Source organism: Rosa chinensis, chromosome 2 (assembly GCF_002994745.2).
Source record: "Rosa chinensis cultivar Old Blush chromosome 2, RchiOBHm-V2, whole genome shotgun sequence".
Taxonomy (NCBI): domain Eukaryota; kingdom Viridiplantae; phylum Streptophyta; class Magnoliopsida; order Rosales; family Rosaceae; genus Rosa; species Rosa chinensis.
The window spans coordinates 87,635,982-87,656,072 of record NC_037089.1 but is presented as its reverse complement, the minus strand read 5'-3'; the positions used below and the strand labels follow the sequence as shown (position 1 = coordinate 87,656,072).

Here is a 20,091-nt window from a genome sequence, read left to right as displayed (position 1 = left end):
CAATTGCCTTTTCATTATTGCTTGGGCCTAGGATAACTTTGCTTTAGCTGCCAGTAGAGGGTTCCTTTTGATTTTCCTTGCCTCTCGGAAAGGGTAAATAGAGTTTTGACACATGTTAGATGGCTTGAAGATATTCTCTCCTCTTCCTCAATGCTTATTGCAGTTTCCATCTGTTTAGTTCCCTTCACAAAAAGACGGCCTTTTTAGAAAAATCAACATGCTTTATATGTCACCACCCACCACCATTCGAATGCTTGCAAAGTTTAGCAGTATATGATGCTATACTCATTACGTGATACTAATTCGTACACCCTTTCGTCATCAGCTTTCTTTATATCTTGGTGGTACTTTTGTGTTCCCCTAATTTGTTCAGTTACATGAACCAAACATCAAGCAACTGAATGATTGCTTACTTTCATGATGCGCGTAGTTCTAAAGAAAGCTCCATTAGAACTTGGAGGCAGACCTAACAGTAATATAACGATAACACTGCAAAATAAGAGGAAACACACCGGCAAAGAAGAGCTACTCAAACAAACACAAATGGCTTGTAGTCATGACGAGCCTTATTTAAGTAACACTTGCCAAAGGGCAAGATAGAAATCACTCCTAAGATAGTAAGCGACGTTCGAGTTCAAGCTGCCATGACAGAACAATTGACGATGAAGCAGGTAGGGTTTTTGCCATGTTCAAGAGCTTCCCACTGCAACTCCTCAGCATTTGGATTAGGGCAGCAAGTGTATAGCAGAGAAGGACCATATTGTGAAGATTGTATGACAAGTAACTCATTCCCCAGCGACTTAAAAGCTATTCCCCATCCTAGAGTAGTATCAGCTCTCACCGGAACAGTTCCCAACTTCTTCCATGATTTGCTTCTCTTCATATGCACCTTGAGCTCGTTTGTGCGGGTTTCGAGTGAGTAGAGCTCGTTGTTCACAACCGCAACGAGAGGCGGGGATTGGTTATTCAAAGCTTGGTCTTGAGCATCATCTACTTCTAACATGTCTGGGATCAGTTCCCATGTCTTCTTCTCCATATCAAAGGCTTCTGCGCAACTGAGACCTCTTCCATCAGGGTCTCTCCCGCCAATCACATAAAACTTGTTGTCCATGTAACAGCCAGAGCAATACCTTCTCTTTTTTATCATATTTGGAAGAGGCTCCCAGGATTTGGTCTGCGGAATGTATCTCTCGGCGAAATCCATAACTTCCCAACCTGTTGCTACCATTCCAAACCCACCGGCTACATATCCATAGGAACCACATGTAGCAGAAGCAAACAAGCACCTTGGATTGATCATGGAAGGACCCCTTGACCAAATGTTTGCTTCCATATCATACCTCCACACAACAAGCCCCTCAATTTCTCTGCCAGAGACTAGCAGATGAGTCCCTGCACAAAGCGATTCCCTATCACCGCGGATGAAAGTTTCATCCGCGGGTAAGATAGGGAGCTTCCTGCAGGACTTGAACTGCCTGTCGAATTCCCACCATTTTCTCTCCCCGCAAGGGGACACGAAAATAGACAGCTCTTTGAGCCCGAGTTCACTCCTGATCTTGTACAGCTCTCCACTCTTCAAAAGTGCCAAGAAGCGCTTGTTCACCAAGAAGAACTTCCAGTACTCAGACCTGGGAGCCCGGGCCAAGATCAACGCCTCCACCTCTTCAATGAGGGGAGGGATTGAGTAACAATAATCTGCATCCTTCGGTTTAGGCACTATATTAGTACCCAGTGATAAGGTTAAGGCACAATCAAGCTGCATGAGCTCCTTGGACGAAAATGAATCTCCATCAAAGCTGCTGCTCATGCTTGATCTTCTCCTAACCTTTTCTGGAGGGCTGGTATGATAACCTAGCCCAAAATCACCCAGGTTAGAATCCCTGCTTTCTTTGGACATTGTTGATCAGAAAAAGCTTCAAAACTTCAGACACTGATTTCAGAAAACTGCAACAGACAAAATCCAAGAAATGATCAATCATCAGCAATGAATGAATGAATAATTAAATCAGAAACAGAGACAGAGAGACGACAACAATGCGATTAATGGGTTGACAAGGACTTCCTTAGAATAAAATTTGACAAGAGTTTTCTCAAGGAAGGAATCTGATTCTATGAGCTAGCTTAGCTAGTCCAAGAAATTTCACGGCTAGGAAAATGAGACAAATCAATCACTTTTATGCTTCGAATCATCAAAGTTCAGAACTTAGACCGTCATTATACAAACAAAAACTAGAGTAGTTACCTATATGAGAAGAAACTCGAGAAACGAAACTTCTGCAGAGGTAAATATCAAAAGCTAAAGAAGATAATCTTACATGTATGGTACATAATCACCCAGATGAACATGTAAGTCGAAAACAGTATCACAGTCAATTTTCAAAGGACAATCTATAAAATAATGGTGCCTGAAATTGAGCAAGAATGGAAAAAAACAGTGAATTCCATAAATGCCGAGAGAACCTAGTCAATGAAATACCGTAACATAGAGACAAAGAGACAGAGAGTGAATACCAGCAGGGAGTCAAATTGTCAAAGTCAAAGCAAAGAAGTAAAGACCCCGGTTATAGAATAGAGCAAAAATTAAGGAGGAGGAGGAGGAGGAGGATGAGAAGGAGAAGAAGAAGTCAAAGAAGAATAAGGTTGTCTGCCAAAGTCTAAAAAAGGCTTTAGGCTTGAACTTTTTTTTTAATAACTAAGGCTTGAACTTAGGGATGGGAGATGGTAATAGTTGAAAACCAATAAGAACTTGAAGCAAAGGAGGAGAAGAGAGAAGGTAGAGGAAAGGAAGAGAGGCCATTAAGGCCCAGAGTAGATTGATGATGAGATTACAAGAGGAGCTACCATATTAATGTAGAAGCAGAAGCAGCAGCAGCAGCAGCAGCAGCAGCAGAACAGTAGTAGTGCACATGTGGCAGGAATGAAATAGTTCGACTTGAAGTAAAAGAGTATAATACCCTAAAATATAATATTACCACACAGTACAAATATATATTTATTAATTATAATATCATCATTCATCACCATGAAAGGTATAGCCACACTCGCACCACCACCACCATTACCAGCATTTCCTTATTCTTTTGCTTCCTTTTTTCTATTTCTGTTCTTGGTGATTAGGAAAGCCAGCAGAGTCAGTTTCCAATTTTTAAGATTAGAAAATAAAATATTGTGCATGCTAGGGTTTTCTAGGTCCACCCCAACTGAAAGGGCGTGGGGACACGCTCCTACCACAGAATGCATTGTTTCCAGCGACGCGTCGTTGAGGGTGTCAAAGTTGATGAACAGATTCCTTCTGTATTTTTTTTTTTGAAAAGATAGATTCCTCCTGTGTATATGTAACAAGTTGGAGTTTTCTAAATTGCGGAAATGGCCAAATTCAGGTGAGTTAGCTGTCGTTTATCTTAGGATTTACCAAGGATTTGAATTTGGTTTCCGTTTTTGTTGCTCTATAATGGAGTCCTTAGTGAATAATTATGGATACAGGGCACTAATGACAAATCCAAGTACACAAGAAGGAAGAACTTGGAAGAAATCGATATTTAGCAAAAAAACAAATGGTGTTTAATGTCTTCAAATACTTATAATACGTACAGCTATGAACCGATTATATTGGTGGAATTTGGCCTTTTGTTTGGTACATGGAATTTATTTTAAAATGTGTTATTTTAAATTCTTTTTCCTAATTTATTTGATGTAAATGTTTCATATTCTAAATATCATTGCATAACATCGGTCATTATTGTTAGAATCTCACGAATTAACTCTCAAAACACATTAAAATCAAAAGAAAAAATTTGTGGCAAATGCAATTGTGACTAGAATTATGTCCGTAGTCTTGGAATAGGTTATCTATTGAAGGATTCTTTTCTGCTATATGCTGCTAATGTTTTGTTTTTTTGATTAAGTTGGTAGTGGATGTGTGAGATATGTTTTCCCTAGTATTGTTGAAACCTTTTTTTTTTTTTTTGAGAAAATAGATAATTTCATTACTTATCCATTTCCAGAAGGCACGTACATCAGATGCTGTCTCATACCAAAAAACTAAATGGCACAAGCCACCAATCAAAAGAAAGGTGACCTTCACTGTTAACACATGCGCTCACTTATTGAGCATAAACAACAAGAAATCAAATCCTCAATACTAACCTCTCTTTATATAGTAAACCTAGTAGCATAGAGACCTCAATTGGTGTACAACTAGAGAAAACTAAGAAGAAAGTAGAAGAAGACCAAATTTCAGGTAGTAGGCAAGAAGACCAGGAAAGCCTAAAGCTTTCCTTTGCCCTTATCTCTAGGGCTAGAAACTGAACCCCCAACTGCAGGATAGGTGAGTCTCAAGGGGGCAACACCAGGCTTCTTGCTGGCACGTTGGCTCTTGTTCTTACTTCCAAGCGGTCTACCCATCTTCTTCTTCAGAGTGACAACAGACGCATCATTATCATCTTCGATTAATCCCAGTGCATCAGCCGGCAAGTTTAGGATCTTATCACCTAAAATGGTCTTGAACTTATTTGGAGAGGGATTGCAGCCACCACTAAGATCCCTTTTCTTAGAAGCCAACACATCCTGTTTCGCCACCGGCATCACACCTGCAACTTCAACAATTCTAGGATCAGGCACACCAACAGACACCATCCCCAAGCTCTGATTCTGTTCTAGGCTGTGTTCCACCACTGAGACAACATTCTCATCAATGCTTGCATCCGAAGCCGAGACAGTGGGAGGCCTCGTAGGCGAAGCAGAGGTGGGAACGTGTCACTCCACTCAGTGAATAAAGGGCTTCTTCTTCCTGGGAATGAAGGAGGAAGTAGTGAAGACATCACGTTTATTCTGAGCTGAGAAGGAAAATGAACCTCCTGAGGTCGAGGGTCTCGGAAAGCTTAAAACCCTAGGTGCCGAAATTGTAGTGTTCGGCTCCTCACACGAAATCCCAACATGTGTGATCAGACCACATTGTGAACATCTCCCTTTCATATGCTCAAATTGAAACTGTAGCACAGATTTGACACCAACATCCAAGAAAACTTTACGCTCAAGTAAGACTGGTTTGGAGATATCATGAGTAACCAAGATCCGAATCAATCCCTTCTTGAATTCCTTCTTATCGTAATCTAAGAAACCACTCAAAAGATTACCGATAAGAGTGAAGTTCTCAGGTTCTTCATACAAAGGAGGGATCTCTGAAACCCTAACCCAAACACAAACATACTTAAAATGGATTTTATGAAGAGGCTTGATGCCATCATACTCTTCAAAACAAACTGGGGCTCAATCAAAACACCAAACCCCACCTCGAAGCACCTTATTGCTATCACACACCTATTCAAAAGAGAACAAGAATATGTCATTCCTGAACCCTAAATTCCTTGTCCACCATCCAAGTACGATGAAAGTGAGCTTTGAAAGCTTTGGGATCCACCGGCTTCCGAGTCAAAGGTTTGCCAAGTAGAAAAGATTGGGAGGACCTGCGCACAGGACCACCGCCAATCTTTCCCAGATCTGGGGTGCTACCACCCGAAGTGAGAGCAAGAGAAGCAGCAAAACTTGCTATTACAGCATCTATAGAGGCCATGGAGAGGAGGAAACGATAGCAAGAAGCTAGGGCGCCGTAGAAGACTAAGTTGAGAGAAATACTCTCTTAGGGTTTTGATATCTAAAAGAAACTATTCTTTGTAATTGAAAAGAAAGGAAAAAAAAAAACCATTCTCTAGCATGTAACCTGAATTCTAGAAGTGCTCCGCCTTATTCACAAGGTTCTAAAAAATGCTAGGCGCTAGGGGGAAAAAAAATCATTCTCTAGCATGTAACCTGAATTCTAGAAGTGCTCCGCCTTATTCGCAAGGTTCTAAAAAACGCTAAGCGCTAGTCGGGTGGTTGCCCAAATCTTAGCGCCCAGGGGCCTAGGCGGTTTTTTTTAAATTGAATTTTTATTTTTATAACATATAGTTATATAAATAAACAAGTGTTTATCTGTTTTTTTTTCTTTTAAAACCTTCTTTTCCTTTTATATTATGTCCTCAAAATATAACTTAACGTATTTCTTTTGTATTTGAAACTAACATTATCTTAAACACAAAAATTTCAAGTACTTTTATATTTGAAATTAACATTATCTTTTATCCAAAAAAACAAACAGACATTATCTCCACCGTATTAGAAGTTTAGAACTCTCTCTCTCCCCCCTCTCTCTCTGTGGCTGTATCTCTGCCTGGCTTTCTCTCTCACCGAGTTGATAGCCGGTACCATGAAGTCTAATCAAGTCGACCTCCTCAAAGATGATACCTTTCTTCTTCTACTTTTTCTCTTCTTTAATTTCGTTTTCTAAGATTCATTCTACCTTTCTTCTTCTACTTTTGTTTTCTCTTCTTCAATTTCGTTTTCTGGGACGGAGAGGGAGAGAGAGAGAGAGAGAGAGAGAGAGATGAGTATGAGATTTTGAACGAAGTTGAAATCTGAATGTTGTTTTGTCCCATGATTTAGAAAAAAAAAAAAAAAGGGAGAGCACCCAGAGATCGCCTAATAGCCCCTAGGCGACCGCCGAGGAGCCGAACTCCCAGAAGGATCGCCCAGCCTGTAATAGGAACGGAAAGGTCACGCCAAGTGCCCAGGCTGATTTTTAGAACCTCTTGCTTATTTGGAGAAGACGAAAAACAGTTTCGAAGAAGCAAAGAACCGTCGTGTTCCAATGTTCCGTCTGGTGGCACGTCTTCAAGATGTCGTCGTCAAACGGGTAGGTAGTATGTCTCAGCCTGCCAGTGAAGGTCCGGAGCAGGGGACAGGTCGGGACAACGAAATTGATTGGAATTATAAGTCTGCAACTGCTGCAATCGATGACCAATCTGCTACCACGACTGACTTGGGTCAACATATCCACCGTTGCCTGTGGTCTTTGAAGGGTTGTTGCCCATGCTGCCGTTTATGACAGATTCAACAACGATGCTTGGACGTCTGTGTCCTTCGACGGCAGTGAGGATCGACCTTGGCGTGGTCCTGCCTTGGGTTCTGGCAGAGATTCGACGGCATCAAGGATCGTTGGCTGCGGTGCTTCAATTCTGAAAGGGACTGACTTTATGCATATACTCTCGCAAGCGTACGAATCATGTCAAGATAGGGAAGTATTAAGCCCAAAATTATCGTACAACGGGGATTAATAGCTAACCCACAATCCTTGGATAGTCGGAACATAAGTTACTAAGCAAATAAAGGAAAATAGAGTGAATAAAAATACTAATCTAAGGCACCAAGCCTTAGCAACCAAAGCCTAATCAAACTTAAGAACCTAGTGGTGGATATGCACAAATGAGTGGAATAGTTCAATGTTTGGGAGTTGATTTTAACTTAACAAAAATAATGAAATGTAAAGCAATAAAAGTAAAAATGAAATGGAAACAATAAAAATGAGAAGGTCGGGTGTTAGGGAGGCTCCTTCACCCAAATCTCATGTGTCGGAAGCTAATTTAGTGTAAATGCAAATCTCCTACTTTGGCGGTAGTCGTATTGGAGGCAGTTCAAGGCTCAAGGACCAAAATTCTCTTTCATGGTATTTCGACTCCGGTTCAAGAGTCGTAGAAACTCACTTGACATGAATTAGAGCCGGTTCAAGGGTCCCTAATTCACATCAAGAGGCCTAAAGATGGAGGAATTAGACTAGGGCGTTTCTATTTGAACCCAGCAAATTTTTTAATAGACCCAACATTTAAAAATAATTCTATATTTTCCAATTTTGCCCTCATTATAATAAACCCAGCATACATAAATCCTTCTCTTGGAGTCAGATTCGAGGCATCCTATGAAGAATAAGAAGAGAAATGGCAATGACAACATGTTTCATTATTGTGAGCAGAAACAACATCCCCATTTAGGAGCTGAAGTGGGATCTGGGCCCGATACCTGCTTATCGTTGCTTTGAGCCTTTGAGTTTCAATTGAAGTTTTGTGATTGATTGCATAGTCATCTACAATGTCAATTCTTTAATTGGGAGACTTTAGCCAATTTAGTTCTTCTTTTCCCCTACCTGAAATGGTTTTCTTCATTTCTTCAATTACCTGAATTGAGGTTCTTCATTTCTTCTACAATAGTCTGTTTTAAGATGATCAAAGCTCCTTGTATTGATACGGGTGAGATGTAATCAAATAATTGACTAATTGGAATTTCTGCAATTTTTGAATGTAATCGGATCCGATAGCCCACATCAAATCTTCTCGAGCTTCTCTGCTTTGATCAAGGGAATGCTCCTCGCAATCTCCTCCTTCCATATCAGTACTCTTTCTATCAGGTCTCATCCTTGAAGATGGAGATGGATATAATGTTTGCTGGGTTTATCTAAACAGGGGTAAAATTGGAAATATATGGTAATATTTAAAATGCTGGGTACACTAAGAAATTTGCTAGGTTCAAATAGCAACACCCATTAGACTACTAAGCGACTCGCCCGCACAATTACACAACGGGTGTAAATCACCATACTTATAACCTCTCGAATACGAAATTGAAGGTTTCTAGCTTAGGAATTAGAGGGGATCAAGCCTCTAACTCCATCCTAGACATGCTCAAAATACACACCCTAGAGTTGACTAGGCTCCTAGACATGCATTTTAACCCAACAAATATATATATAAGCATTCATCATATGAGAATTGCATCATTACATTAAATTAAACATCCTTTACACAAAATTTGGGATAGGGCACACAACCCTAATCCACAACAAGGAAATTACTCACAACCCATAATCATAGACATCAAAATTACAAAATTTAAATAGTAGAGAAGTGTATGTGTTGCCTCTGAAAATCACCTCGGCCTATACATTTGAGGGATCAAGGAACAAATGTCATTCTCAATGAATAGAATGCGGAGCGTGCCAGCACACAGCCAGAAGGCCAAGTGTGCAATTGTAGGTGTAGTGGATGTAGATCTGACTTATCAAGCAATTGTTAGCCGATGAATGAACTTATTCTCGGCTATGGTTCGATGCCTCTAGATTAAGGACTTGGTGGCTGAAGGTCGGATGAGTTAGATGTGGTCATGAGAGTATGAGTAAATATGAACTATCTGGTCACAGGGCTTAGGTCAATTGGATCCAAATAATAACAAGTAACGATAAAAGTGAACTCGTAAGAATGAAATCTTCAAGATTAATAGCTACTATGCGACTACAAACAGTAAATAGCATGACCAAATAAGTAAAGCATAAAGACAATAAGGAGCAAATAAAATATAATAACAATAAAAATGAAATCTTGAATGGCTGAAAATTATTAACTGTTGTTTGAAAGAAAACAAAGAGAACAATTCAAAATCGATACTGGGCTACAAGGAAAGTAAAGCAACTGAGATTGTAGCTAGCAGAGCAAATAAACTAAGGAAACAGACGAAGATTCTACCTAAGCAAAAGGTAAGACGAAAATAAGAAAAGCTTGATGGCTTGAGTTTCTGTAGTTGTGTGTAATGTCTTTTGTCGATGCTTTTATTTATATTGGCTGCTTTGTGACTTGAACTGATCTCTTGACTCTTTTAAGTTGAGTGGAATTCGGCCTCCTCTTGGCTTAGTGACTCTATCTTGATTTGGCTCCAATACTTATTGTCGGCTGACTTGACACTGGACTCTATCTTGCTTTGGCTCTGATGGTCATCGTCAACGGCTGTAATTAATCTTGAAGTAGACTATCTTGGATTGAACTCTCCTCATCGGCTAACGAACTTCAATTCGATTGAACTACTAACTTGATCAAATTTCATCTTTATCACTTACCGGCCTTCTCTGTCAATCGACTATTATCTTCCTAAGTTGAGTTCGAGTTGGAAACTGACTAGAATGACTTGAACACTTGGCCGATGGGCTTTTAGATAATAAATCTCTTCTTCAAATTGATGACTACGGGCCAGCCGATAACTAAAAGTCTAGCTTTGTCTGACTCGATTTGGATCAGACGAAGTGCCCAATTATTCATCGGCCACCATTTCTAGCTACCAGGCCAAATACTTGTTGAGCGGCTTATTGTAATTAGACATCGTTCAATAACTATGCACATTAGCTACGTCCGAGTGGCCATGAAAATGTGGGTACAAACAGTAGGAGAAAACAAAAATAGTCACAAATAGCTAAAAAGCTAGCATGACTAGTCTTGAATTACAACTCCCACAATTACCCAAGTCTTGAATCTTGTAAAGGAGAAGCCTTTGATGAATCCTTGAAGTTTTGGGTGAGTAATCCTTCAATTCTCTAAACTAAAACTAAAACAAAATGTGGAAAATGGTGGAAGAGGATGGGAAAGAGAGCAACCCAAAGGGCTGCCTCTGTTTTGGTGGTGCGACTCCTTTGTAGGCTAGGTCTCTCTGTTCTTCTCAAAAGAAGGGCATATGGATAATTATATATAGGGAAAATTTTACAGACAGTACATCAAGTAAAGGCCACTAATAATTTCCATACATAAAGTTCCAAACTGAACATTTTGGTACATGGACTTTCGAGCCCGACCCACTATGTAGACACGACGTCAATGACGCTGTTAAATATTACCTTACAGAAAAGGGTAATTTGGTACTCTCACACTCTAATTCATTTTTTTTGGTAAAAAAAAGAAAAGAAGGAAAAACAGTTCTCCTCTCTCTCTCTCTCTCGCTTGCTCGCTCCTCACACCCAAATCCAAAAAGCCAACCTCGTCGAAGAGGTCCGTTTCGATACCACAATACTGAAAATCGCGCGCCGCAACTTGCTGCATTTATTAGTTCTTCATTTTTCCCTTAAAAACTTAACAACAACAAGACCAAAAGCTCTCATTCGAAGCTAAATTCCATCGTTTCTTCCAAGTTCAGCACTCAAGAACACCAACCAAAGAACTCAAAATTAACAACCCATTCCAATCTGGACTAAAACTTGATCAATTAACCAAGAGGGCTTTGAGATCATCTTACCGAAACAAGGAGAGGTCGTCGATGATCTTACATGGCGGCGTTGAGGTGCTCATGCGCCCGAGGCGGCGAGGGAGGTAGCTCTGGTCGAAGATAGAAGTCGAGGCGATTGGGTTTTGGTGAACAAGGGGGTGGTGAACAAGGGGGTGCTGATCATAGCCCTAGTGGTGGTCTGGTTCAATTCGAGCTGAAGGTTGGAGAACGAAGGCATGCAGATTCGATGCCATCGGCGGTAGCTTGTACGGCGATTTTCCGGCGTCTGGGGAGAAGTAGATATTGCAGGGATCTTGTTTGTGGGCATGGTGGTGTTGCCGCCGCCGCCGTTGGAGGAGGAGAGAGTGGATGCTGAAGTGGGTGAGCTCGGGCTTCTTCTCACATGAAAAAAGAGGTGGGTTTAGTGGAGCCAGAAGAAGGAAGAAGAAAGAGATAAAAACGAAGGAAAAAAAAAAGAACAGAAACAAAATTATTAAAAAAAAAGAACTGAGAGCATAATAGACATTTTGGTGTCAAATTAACGGCGTCAATGACGTCGTGTACTGATAGTGGGTCGATCTTCAGATTTCGTGTACCGAAATGATTGGTTTGGAACTTTATGTATAAGAATTATTAGTGGCCTTTACTTGGTGTACTGTTTGTGAAATTTTCCCTTATATATATATATATATGAGCTGTGTGTGTTTGAAGAGAGAAGATTGGAAGGGGATAAGAGGAAGGCAGCTGGCAGCATGTGAGAGCTGGAGAGGAAAAATGGTGGCTGATTCGTTTGTAGGAGAGAAAGGAATCAATGGGATTTGAGAATATAAAAGCCCAAAGAATAGGAGTGAGCCACGTGTAGAGCTTTTGTGTGTGATCAGTAGCAAAGAAGAAGAGACAAGGCATGCACACACGTTATGTCATAATTCCTATGGTTATTGTTTAATTAAGTTGTGCTAGTGCTATTGCTTAATTAATTAAGTAATTAATCCCGTGATTAGTTATCTTAATTGATTAAGCTGCATTTCTTTTTCTAACTTCAATTTTTATATATTCTACGGCACTCCGGCATATTGGGATTCTCCTCCTTTACTGGCATTGACTATGGTTGACAGACATCGTCAATTTCGTCTCCTTATCGAAAACCTCAATTTGCTCCAATTTCGCACTATTTTCTCACGATTTCTGTAACTCCGTTTATTTCCTTCAAAATAAATAAAAATGGATTAACTACATAATAATTGACTTGAGAATTAACTTATTTATAGTGTTTTAGATATAATTACATGCATGGAAATGCATGTAATCAGGGACATGGGTCGTGGGCCAGGCATGGATCGTGGGCTTCTCCAGGGCGGTGGACCTGTCTTCCATCCTTGGGCCCTTGTTGGTGGGCTTATAGTAGGTATTATTTAGTTTTGATTTCATGTATCAGGTTTAGGTGTAGTTCCTCTACAATAAATCCCTGTCAATTTTTGGCACAGACATGTGGGCTTCGTACCAGGTTGCATACTCAGTATGCCCTGTCTGCCTTAGCGAGGCGGCAGATCTTGAATTAGGTGCAACCTCTTACTAATAGGATGAAACGTCGTGTCGGCGGAGTTTCCAGTCGTCAGCATATTGGGAAAGCTGTTTTATTGGCTCTATGGCACTGCTTTAACTTTCCAATTTGCCACCAATATTGTAAAGCAAATGGAGTCGTCCATATGATGCTCTTTGCTATCAGCTGCATGTTCGAATACATTGTAGTTGTGGAGCCTCCTGTTATTATTCGAGACGTCTTCTTGAGGTGTCATGTAATATGGGATTTAGGCATTATGTTCCTCCCTGTATTTATCGGTTTCATCAATGAAAGCTTGAGAGCAGCTGCACCAGCCCTTATTTCAAAAAAAAAAAAAAACCCAATATACACTTAATTGTTCAATCTCTTTCAAAGAAAAAAGTAATATATATTAAGGATGGAAATTTGGTGACTCAATCATGTGTACATATTTACAAAGTTCTTGTGTTCTTTCCAAATTGATATACATCATTATACATACATAAAATTGCATTGGTCAGTGGTCATGACGAGTGAATTGTTTTGCATTGTTAGTGTGGTCGGAGTCTCATCTCTGCAGGCTAACTAGTTTTACATTTACATATTACGTCAATAAAAAATTAACGATTTAGATCTTGGCCGCTCAAGTGTCCCTTTATCTAAGTGCTCGGCGTTTAAGAATAGCCTTCAAGCTGCCCTTCGGTTTAACTACAAGCATGTCCTTGTTGAAGGTGACTCCTTTCTTGTTATTAGTTGCATTAAGGGCATCTGTGAAATTCCTTAGAAGCTCAAGTCTCTCGTCCGAGATATCAGAATGATAGCTTTTTCCTTTGAGTCCATCTCCTTCTCTCATATCTTTTGGGAAGTTAATTTCTTGGCATATGCTATTATCTCTTGTGGCCACAACCTTCCTACTCTGATGATTTGGTTCAAGTGAGTCCTTGCTGCTGCGTCTTCGGCCCTTAATCTAGATTTGCTCAACTTTGATTGCCTAGGGGCTTTTCCTTGAAATTTTCCTTTTTTCTTCAAAAAAAAAAGAAAAAAGAATTAGATCATGCCATACACATTGTAGAAGATTTGTTTTTAGTGAAACCTTAAAAGATAGTTAGTTTCTCAACATAATTATTAGCTCTTTTTCTTTGGTAATCATATATATGTGCTCTATAACACTATCTGTATAATATATCCACAAAATGAGACAAAAAGAAGACGGCTAGTGATTTTGTATTAGTCATCGCCCCATATATTAGGGGTGAAACCTTAAAAGATAACTAGTTTTTATTGACACATGCGATGCATATGTTAAATAGTTTTTGTTTTTATTTTTATGTTTATTTTTCATAGGGGAAAAAAAATTACTATCTGTAAGATGTGGACAGTTATATATGTAGATAGTGGGATTGAGAAGTTATATGTAGAATGTGGGATGTGAAGTTATCATTTCCTACTTTTTCTAAATTTTTATCTTCATTTATATTTTATTTTTTATCAAAATATCCCTCATATATTGAAGACTATTTTAAATTAAACTATAGTTTAAGGATATTTACGTTATTTCACACCCATTTTGACTGACAAAGTGGGTTTTCTTAATATTAGTTTCTCAACATAATTATTAACTATTTTTCTTTGGTAATCATATATACGTGCTCTAGAACACTATCTGTATAATATATCCACAAAATGAGACAAGAAGAAGACGGCTAGTGATTTTGTATTAGTCATCGCCCCATTAGGGGCTGTGTTTTGAAATGCCCAGGAAATTATTATATATATCCTTTACTGAAATGAACTGAAAAGTAAAAACCTCGAGTTTAGAACAATATTTACCCAAGTATGTATGATTTGAAACCAAAAGGTTGCCTTTAATTATCCCAAGTAACTGTTCATTAACATAGTTTACCACGGGAAGGACTAGTCGTATCCATACGTATGATGCTGATGCGCTCTCCATAATCATTCTTCTAGCTAGTTTTTTTTATTATCAGCTGTAGTTGTATAATAATATTTGGGGGTACTTGAGAGTTGGTCTAGATCGTAGATCAATGAGCAACAGCAACAAAATAATAATTTAAGATTTGCAATTAGCTACGATCAAGAAGAGCAACACTTGAATATGGTAGCTATTTCTATGGCCATTACATCGGTCCTAGTCGGATTGTGCTGACCAAGAATATCGATAAAGCTAATTAACTAGTTCCTATTTACTAGTTTAATGACCACCAGTTTTAGAGAAGTTACCACGCTCTAAACCTGGATATCTTTAATTCTAAATAAAGATGTCCGCGAGTTTGTTTGTTTTATTTATCAAATATTTTTAATTTCTTTAAAATAATTCATCAAACACTTTCTACATAGTTACGTTCTTAAGAAAAAAATGAACATCAATATAAACATGTAACATAAATCGAATGAAAATGATTGCCTTCACTCATGAATCATGATACTCTTAGTTCTTGGATCGATCCGCGGGCAGATCCTCATGGGATATTATCAATACTTCCTCTTTTATCAAAGTTTTCAGTGTTCTTTTCTAGCCCCAAACGAATTCTTTAATCAAAGTTCTTGTGTTTTCTCTCCACTGATTAGTGTGATGGATTAATTGCCTTTCATCTCTAACTTAACTTTATACTTAGCATTATTATAATCAAGCTTCCCAGTCATAATCGCATAGGTTTACCATTTCCTTTTTCTTAAACTACAAGAAAAACAAGAAAGCTATCGGGTGCAGCAGGAAGCCAAATCAGATTTCAGCCCTCGGGATATAATATTAACGATCGAAAAGGAAAGGCATATATATACCCAGTAAACCGAGTTCTGATTAAATCAAACTCCTCCTGTGACACTACACTACACTAACCCCTCCTGTGATTGGTTTTGTATATATTTAGCAATATAGTATCTTCTAGTAGGCATTAAATCAAAGATTAAAACGACTGGTTTACCAAAACTTAGGGAGGCAGGCGTCGTAGTGGTTTCAAATATAACATATATATATATATGCTTTTAAGGTTTGATCATACCATACATGCAGAAAACACATGATACCTCAGCACTTACCTCGGCGCATGAGACTAGCTCGTACTACTACTGCGAATGAAATTTATATATGTCAGTTTTTTAAAATGCAACAGTTAGATTTGGCCTTCTGCTGAGAGCACCAATACAAGATAACGTGGCCTCCACAATCCCATGGATATATATGCCAATCAGGCAATGATTAGAAAATTAATGAGAATAATTAAGAACTAACGTCAAGTGATTTATAGTGTCTCTATACTTTAATTGAAAAAAAAAAAAAGGAAATGGATTAGATAGATAAAGTAATAATCATTTATTTGAGTAAATTTCAAATGCAACGAACCGTACAATATATTAAATCATTCCCATGCTATGCAAAGGCGTCGGCTTGAACAAACTACAGTCTCTTCTATACACCATTATATTTACTGCGTATCACTAGCTAGCTGGCCAGGCTTTTCATTCGAGGGGTTTAAAGCTCTTGTATGGCAGCTTCGAGATATTCTGAATAGTAGTTTCTACTAAAACAGAAAGATAACTTGCAATCAGGTATCTGACCAGATTCATAGTATCGAATTTTGAGACAAAAGTTTGGTCACCATTTTTATTGAAAAGTCTTTAGTAGAGACGACGGATCACGTGTTTCGTATGACTTCTAATAACACGCCAATGTATTAGGTGTGGATGAAGTGCTTTATCCTTTTTTTCTACTTGACTTTTAATAAAGCCGTGGTCTCATACTCGTCACTTGCTCGTAGTATGCCGAAACACGCCAAATCTAGTCAACATTTTTTATTCTTAAAATTCTCTTGTGCCATAACCTCACCGTTTGTAAAACATGATTTTTAACGGAACACTTAAATCTTGAGTCGATTTTTTTTTATAAGTACTTACTTGTTTTCAGATTTTGGAAAATCATTAAAAATGATTAGGTAGGAATTTTTGAGTTCCGTCAATTCCTTTAATGTTTTAAAATCATGATTTGAGAGTGAGACCATTATCGTGAGAAAATAAGAATATGCATTTTTTGTATAAAAAAAAAAAAGTGCTATAGTCCACGATCTTGGGTATGAAATAGCATCTGAATTTTTTTTTTTTTTGGAGAATTATGTGGATAGTTCTTGGGACAGTTCTTGGGTGACACCACATGGTTGGACCTTGATTGAGGACCTTGTCATGGTTTTGGGTTCTCTTGTCATCCCGTAGTGGTTCACAATGGACTAAAAGGGCCCAAATGTATAAACATAATGCTATCTTACTAGCTAGGAACAATAGATAACACCAAAACTCAGAAGGTCCACGATTTTCACCAAACTCAATTGAATCCATGGCTGCCTCATCCTCTCTCTGCAACTTCCTCTCCTTCCTCACACCCTCAAAGCCCCCATCACAAGCCAAACCCCCACCACCCCATCTCCATCTCTCCCAAACCCAGAAGGCCAGAGACGCCTTCGTCCCTCTTGTCGCCCAACCTGGTCCCTCTTTCTCTTCTTCCTCTTCGGAATTGGAGTCCGTCATGAACCCCTCTCTGGCTTATGCCAACACTCTCTTCTTCAAGTCGGCTTACAATGTCCAAGTCATCGTCGACGAGGGCGAGTCCGAGGAGCGCCTGCTCAACCGGTTCCGGCGAGAGGTGATGCGAGCTGGCGTCATCCAGGAGGTTAAGAGGAGGAGGTACTTCGAGAACACTCAGGATGAGAAGAAGCGCAGGACTCGCGATGCTGCTAAGCGCAACAAAAGAAGGTCCGAGCCTTCACTCTGTTTGAACTGATTTTACTACTTGCATAATGGAACCCAAATGGTTTGCTGTTTATGTGTTGGGATTGTTGGGTTTCGAAAGTTACATAATTTAATCGACAGTTAAGATTGAGAAGAACAAGATTTGAACTTTATATGCATACTCTAGAATCTAGATTAAGAACAAATGCGTAAGTTTAGTTTCGTTATGAATCAAATGTAAAACGTGTTTTCAAGTAGGTATAGTGCATTCCCATTGTTGTAGGTGATTTGCGAATCACAGAGTTGTAATGTGAATCGGGTTAGTTAGTTAGTTCTCTGCCTTGAGAATGATTGTTGAATGAGCTTATGTCTGTTATGAGCAGGCGTACCTTTTCGAGGCCTCCGCTTATGCAGAACAGGGGGCAGGAAGTCCCTGTACAGAAGAAGAGTGATGAGGACGAAGATAACTGGGATCTACCTCAGGGAGACATACCCTATTGACCACATTGTACCTTTTGTTGGTATATTTGTCACCTTGATTTAGAGAGGCTTTTGGTTCGTGTAAGTTGCACAATTTGATTCAGTTACTCTTCAGTTCACTCTGTGCATACTGCATTTTATGAGTTTCTAATATTGCTTCAATATGAGTGTACTTTGTGCTGATTGCTTTGTGTTTAACTGTTTATACATTGAGGAGAGAATTAATGTATGAGATTGAATGGCCTGAAAGAATTACAGGACTAAAATGGATGATTATGTTTTAGCAATATTGGAAGGCATTAGATGGTGCTTTCAGTCCTAGGCACTGGTTAGTTGGAACTCATAGGAGGGTATGGTATTTGAAGAAGAGGATTTAGAGTTCAAAAAGGAAATAGTTTTCTTAAAGTTTTTGATAGTTGATATATCATCTTTATGTTTCATAGCAAAGATGTTGAAGATACAGTATAACACCAGCTAGCTATTTTACCTCCTTTTCTTCTCATATGTACCAATGTGAATCAGTTAGCTTAGAGGAACAGCAATTGTGCATCTATGGTAGATTAAAACGGGAAAAAGTAGAAGATGAATTTTAGAAGACTGTTGCTGCTTCCAAGATATGTGTATGAAGCACTTTAAAAACTTCAATGTTGTAGTGTTCATGACTTCATTTTTTTCAATATTTGGATGCTGCTGTAACTTTTTTTTACCAAAAGTCAAAAGTTACAGGAATATCAGCAATAAAGCCCTGTATATATAAATGGAACCCTAACATTGTGGCTAAGTATCAGTACAGTGACATGAATTTACGGGTGGAACGCTGGATATAAGTCTGTTCAATGATTATTTTCTTTGTAAGCCACTTGATTCGGTCTGTAAAACTAGCAAATTCTTATCGATGCATAGCATATTTTTGGGGCTCTTCGTGAAGAAAGGATCCCAAACTATTAATACTGTTATTTGTCTGCCTAATGAAAACGAGATAAATACTACTGTCCGTGGCTTGGAACAATCATATCAATCATTTCCTTTGCTGCTTACAACTTTGCTTTTGGGATCTGTATTAGAGAGCTCGCTAAGGTTTGGTAGTACCAAAATCCACAAAGAGTACTGTGGCACAGAATTTCCACCGTTTTCCTCGAGAGTCCATGTTCGATGCACAACCTACTTCTCTTCCTATGGTCCGTTTAGACATATCAATTTGGAATTTGAGATTTAAGAAGACAGAGTTAACTCGTTGGGTCTCTGACCCTCCGATTGGTCTCTGCCATTGATGACAAAACAAGTAAAGGAAGATAACGATACAGAGGCTTAATTTACCAATCTTAATTTCATATCTCATGGAAATCCGTACATTTATTGTACATTATTATGAGCAATAAAATATATTTATAGAAAGATATAGTCCTCCAAATGGAAAAAATGTCTTCACACAAATATGAGAGAGATCGTCTGCTTGAATCGTGTCAATATAAAATAGGGAAAAATTCACCAACGGTGTCTGGACACTTAGGGGACTTTCAGAATGATACCTGAACTTACAAAGTTATCAATGTGATACCTGGACTCATTTTTTCGTATCAACATCATACCTATGACCAATTTCCGTAACGGCTCCGTGACGGAAATTGGCCGTAGGTATCACATTGATACGAAAAAATGAGTCCAGGTATCACATTGATAACTTTGTAAGTTCAGGTATCATTTTGAAAGTCCCTAAGTGTCCAGACACCGTTGGTGAATTTTTCCCAATTTTGTACGTGAGTCACTTAATGAAGACAAAATGACCGATTTACCCTCAAATTCTTTCTTTCTTTTCTTTTCTTTTTTTCTTTATTCTTCTTTCTTTCTTTCTTTCTTTCTTTCTTCTTCTTCTTCTTTTCTGGTTTCTTCTTCCCCTGATTTGAATCATCAAGATTCAAATCATCTTGCTCGTCCTATTCCCACCGCCAATCGCCAATCAAACACCGCCGCTGCGTCTCAATCCACCTTCATGAACCACAGATGTTTCTGGTTCCCCCAACTTCAAATCCTATAGCAGATTGAAATTGTGGATTGAGGCTTCACCGTTTACTCCGAGTTCATCCCCGCCGCCGCCGCCAATGACTTGACCACCACCACTCTCGTTCTCTCCTTCGACCCCCTTTTATACACCATTGATCAGAAACTCAGACCCCGCCAGCCCTGCACTCTCAAATCACAGCTCCAATCACACCCCTCCATCCTCTCCTTCTTCCCGACATGCAACACCACCTCCACACCATCCTCACCTGCAACTTCATCGGTTTAGCCGACAACTTCGGCCTCTAGCCCAACTTCGATCAGAGGCAATTTTCGGCAGACAAAGATGAACAACTTCGGCCTCAACACCATCCTCACCTGCAGAAAATTCGAGCTGTTCTTATTCACCAGCTTTGCCACTCCGCTGCTACCCACCATTGTGCCTC

The 20,091-nt window shown here is 39.1% G+C and overlaps 2 protein-coding genes across 6 annotated transcripts; one reads left to right on the top strand and one right to left on the bottom strand.

Annotated features, from left to right (window-relative positions):
- Nucleotides 1-504: 504 nt before the first annotated feature.
- LOC112185434 (F-box/kelch-repeat protein At3g27150) lies at nucleotides 505-2,901 on the bottom strand. 5 transcript variants are annotated; one of them, XM_024323684.2, is made up of 3 exons: nucleotides 2,512-2,819; nucleotides 2,243-2,405; nucleotides 505-1,944 (listed from the first exon to the last, which is right to left on the bottom strand). In XM_024323684.2, exon 3 carries the CDS (start codon nucleotides 1,895-1,897, stop codon nucleotides 635-637), a length of 1,263 nt encoding a protein of 420 aa, XP_024179452.1. In that variant the 5' UTR covers nucleotides 1,898-1,944; nucleotides 2,243-2,405; nucleotides 2,512-2,819; the 3' UTR covers nucleotides 505-634. The 5 variants fall into 5 exon arrangements, with proteins under 5 accessions (XP_024179452.1, XP_024179455.1, XP_040369949.1 ...); XM_024323687.2 differs by having other exon boundaries at nucleotides 2,316-2,405; XM_040514015.1 differs by lacking the exons at nucleotides 2,243-2,405; nucleotides 2,512-2,819 and adding an exon at nucleotides 2,842-2,901.
- A 13,813-nt stretch (nucleotides 2,902-16,714) lies between these two features.
- On the top strand, nucleotides 16,715-17,844 carry LOC112190985 (30S ribosomal protein S21, chloroplastic). The gene is made up of 2 exons (XM_024330508.2): nucleotides 16,715-17,191; nucleotides 17,551-17,844. The coding sequence occupies exons 1-2, from the start codon at nucleotides 16,776-16,778 to the stop codon at nucleotides 17,666-17,668; spliced, it is 534 nt and encodes a 177-aa protein (XP_024186276.1). The 5' UTR covers nucleotides 16,715-16,775; the 3' UTR covers nucleotides 17,669-17,844.
- Nucleotides 17,845-20,091: the final 2,247 nt, after the last annotated feature.

What these genes read in the sequence shown, in the direction of transcription:
- LOC112185434 (XM_040514015.1), bottom strand. Translation starts at nt 1,897, where the DNA reads ATGTCCAAAGAAAGCAGGGATTCTAACCTGGGTGATTTTGGGCTAGGT.
- LOC112190985 (XM_024330508.2), top strand. Translation starts at nt 16,776, where the DNA reads ATGGCTGCCTCATCCTCTCTCTGCAACTTCCTCTCCTTCCTCACACCC. An exon ending in GCTAAGCGCAACAAAAGAAG is followed by an intron (nt 17,192 to 17,550) that starts GTCCGAGCCTTC and finishes TGTTATGAGCAG; the next exon opens with GCGTACCTTTTCGAGGCCTC.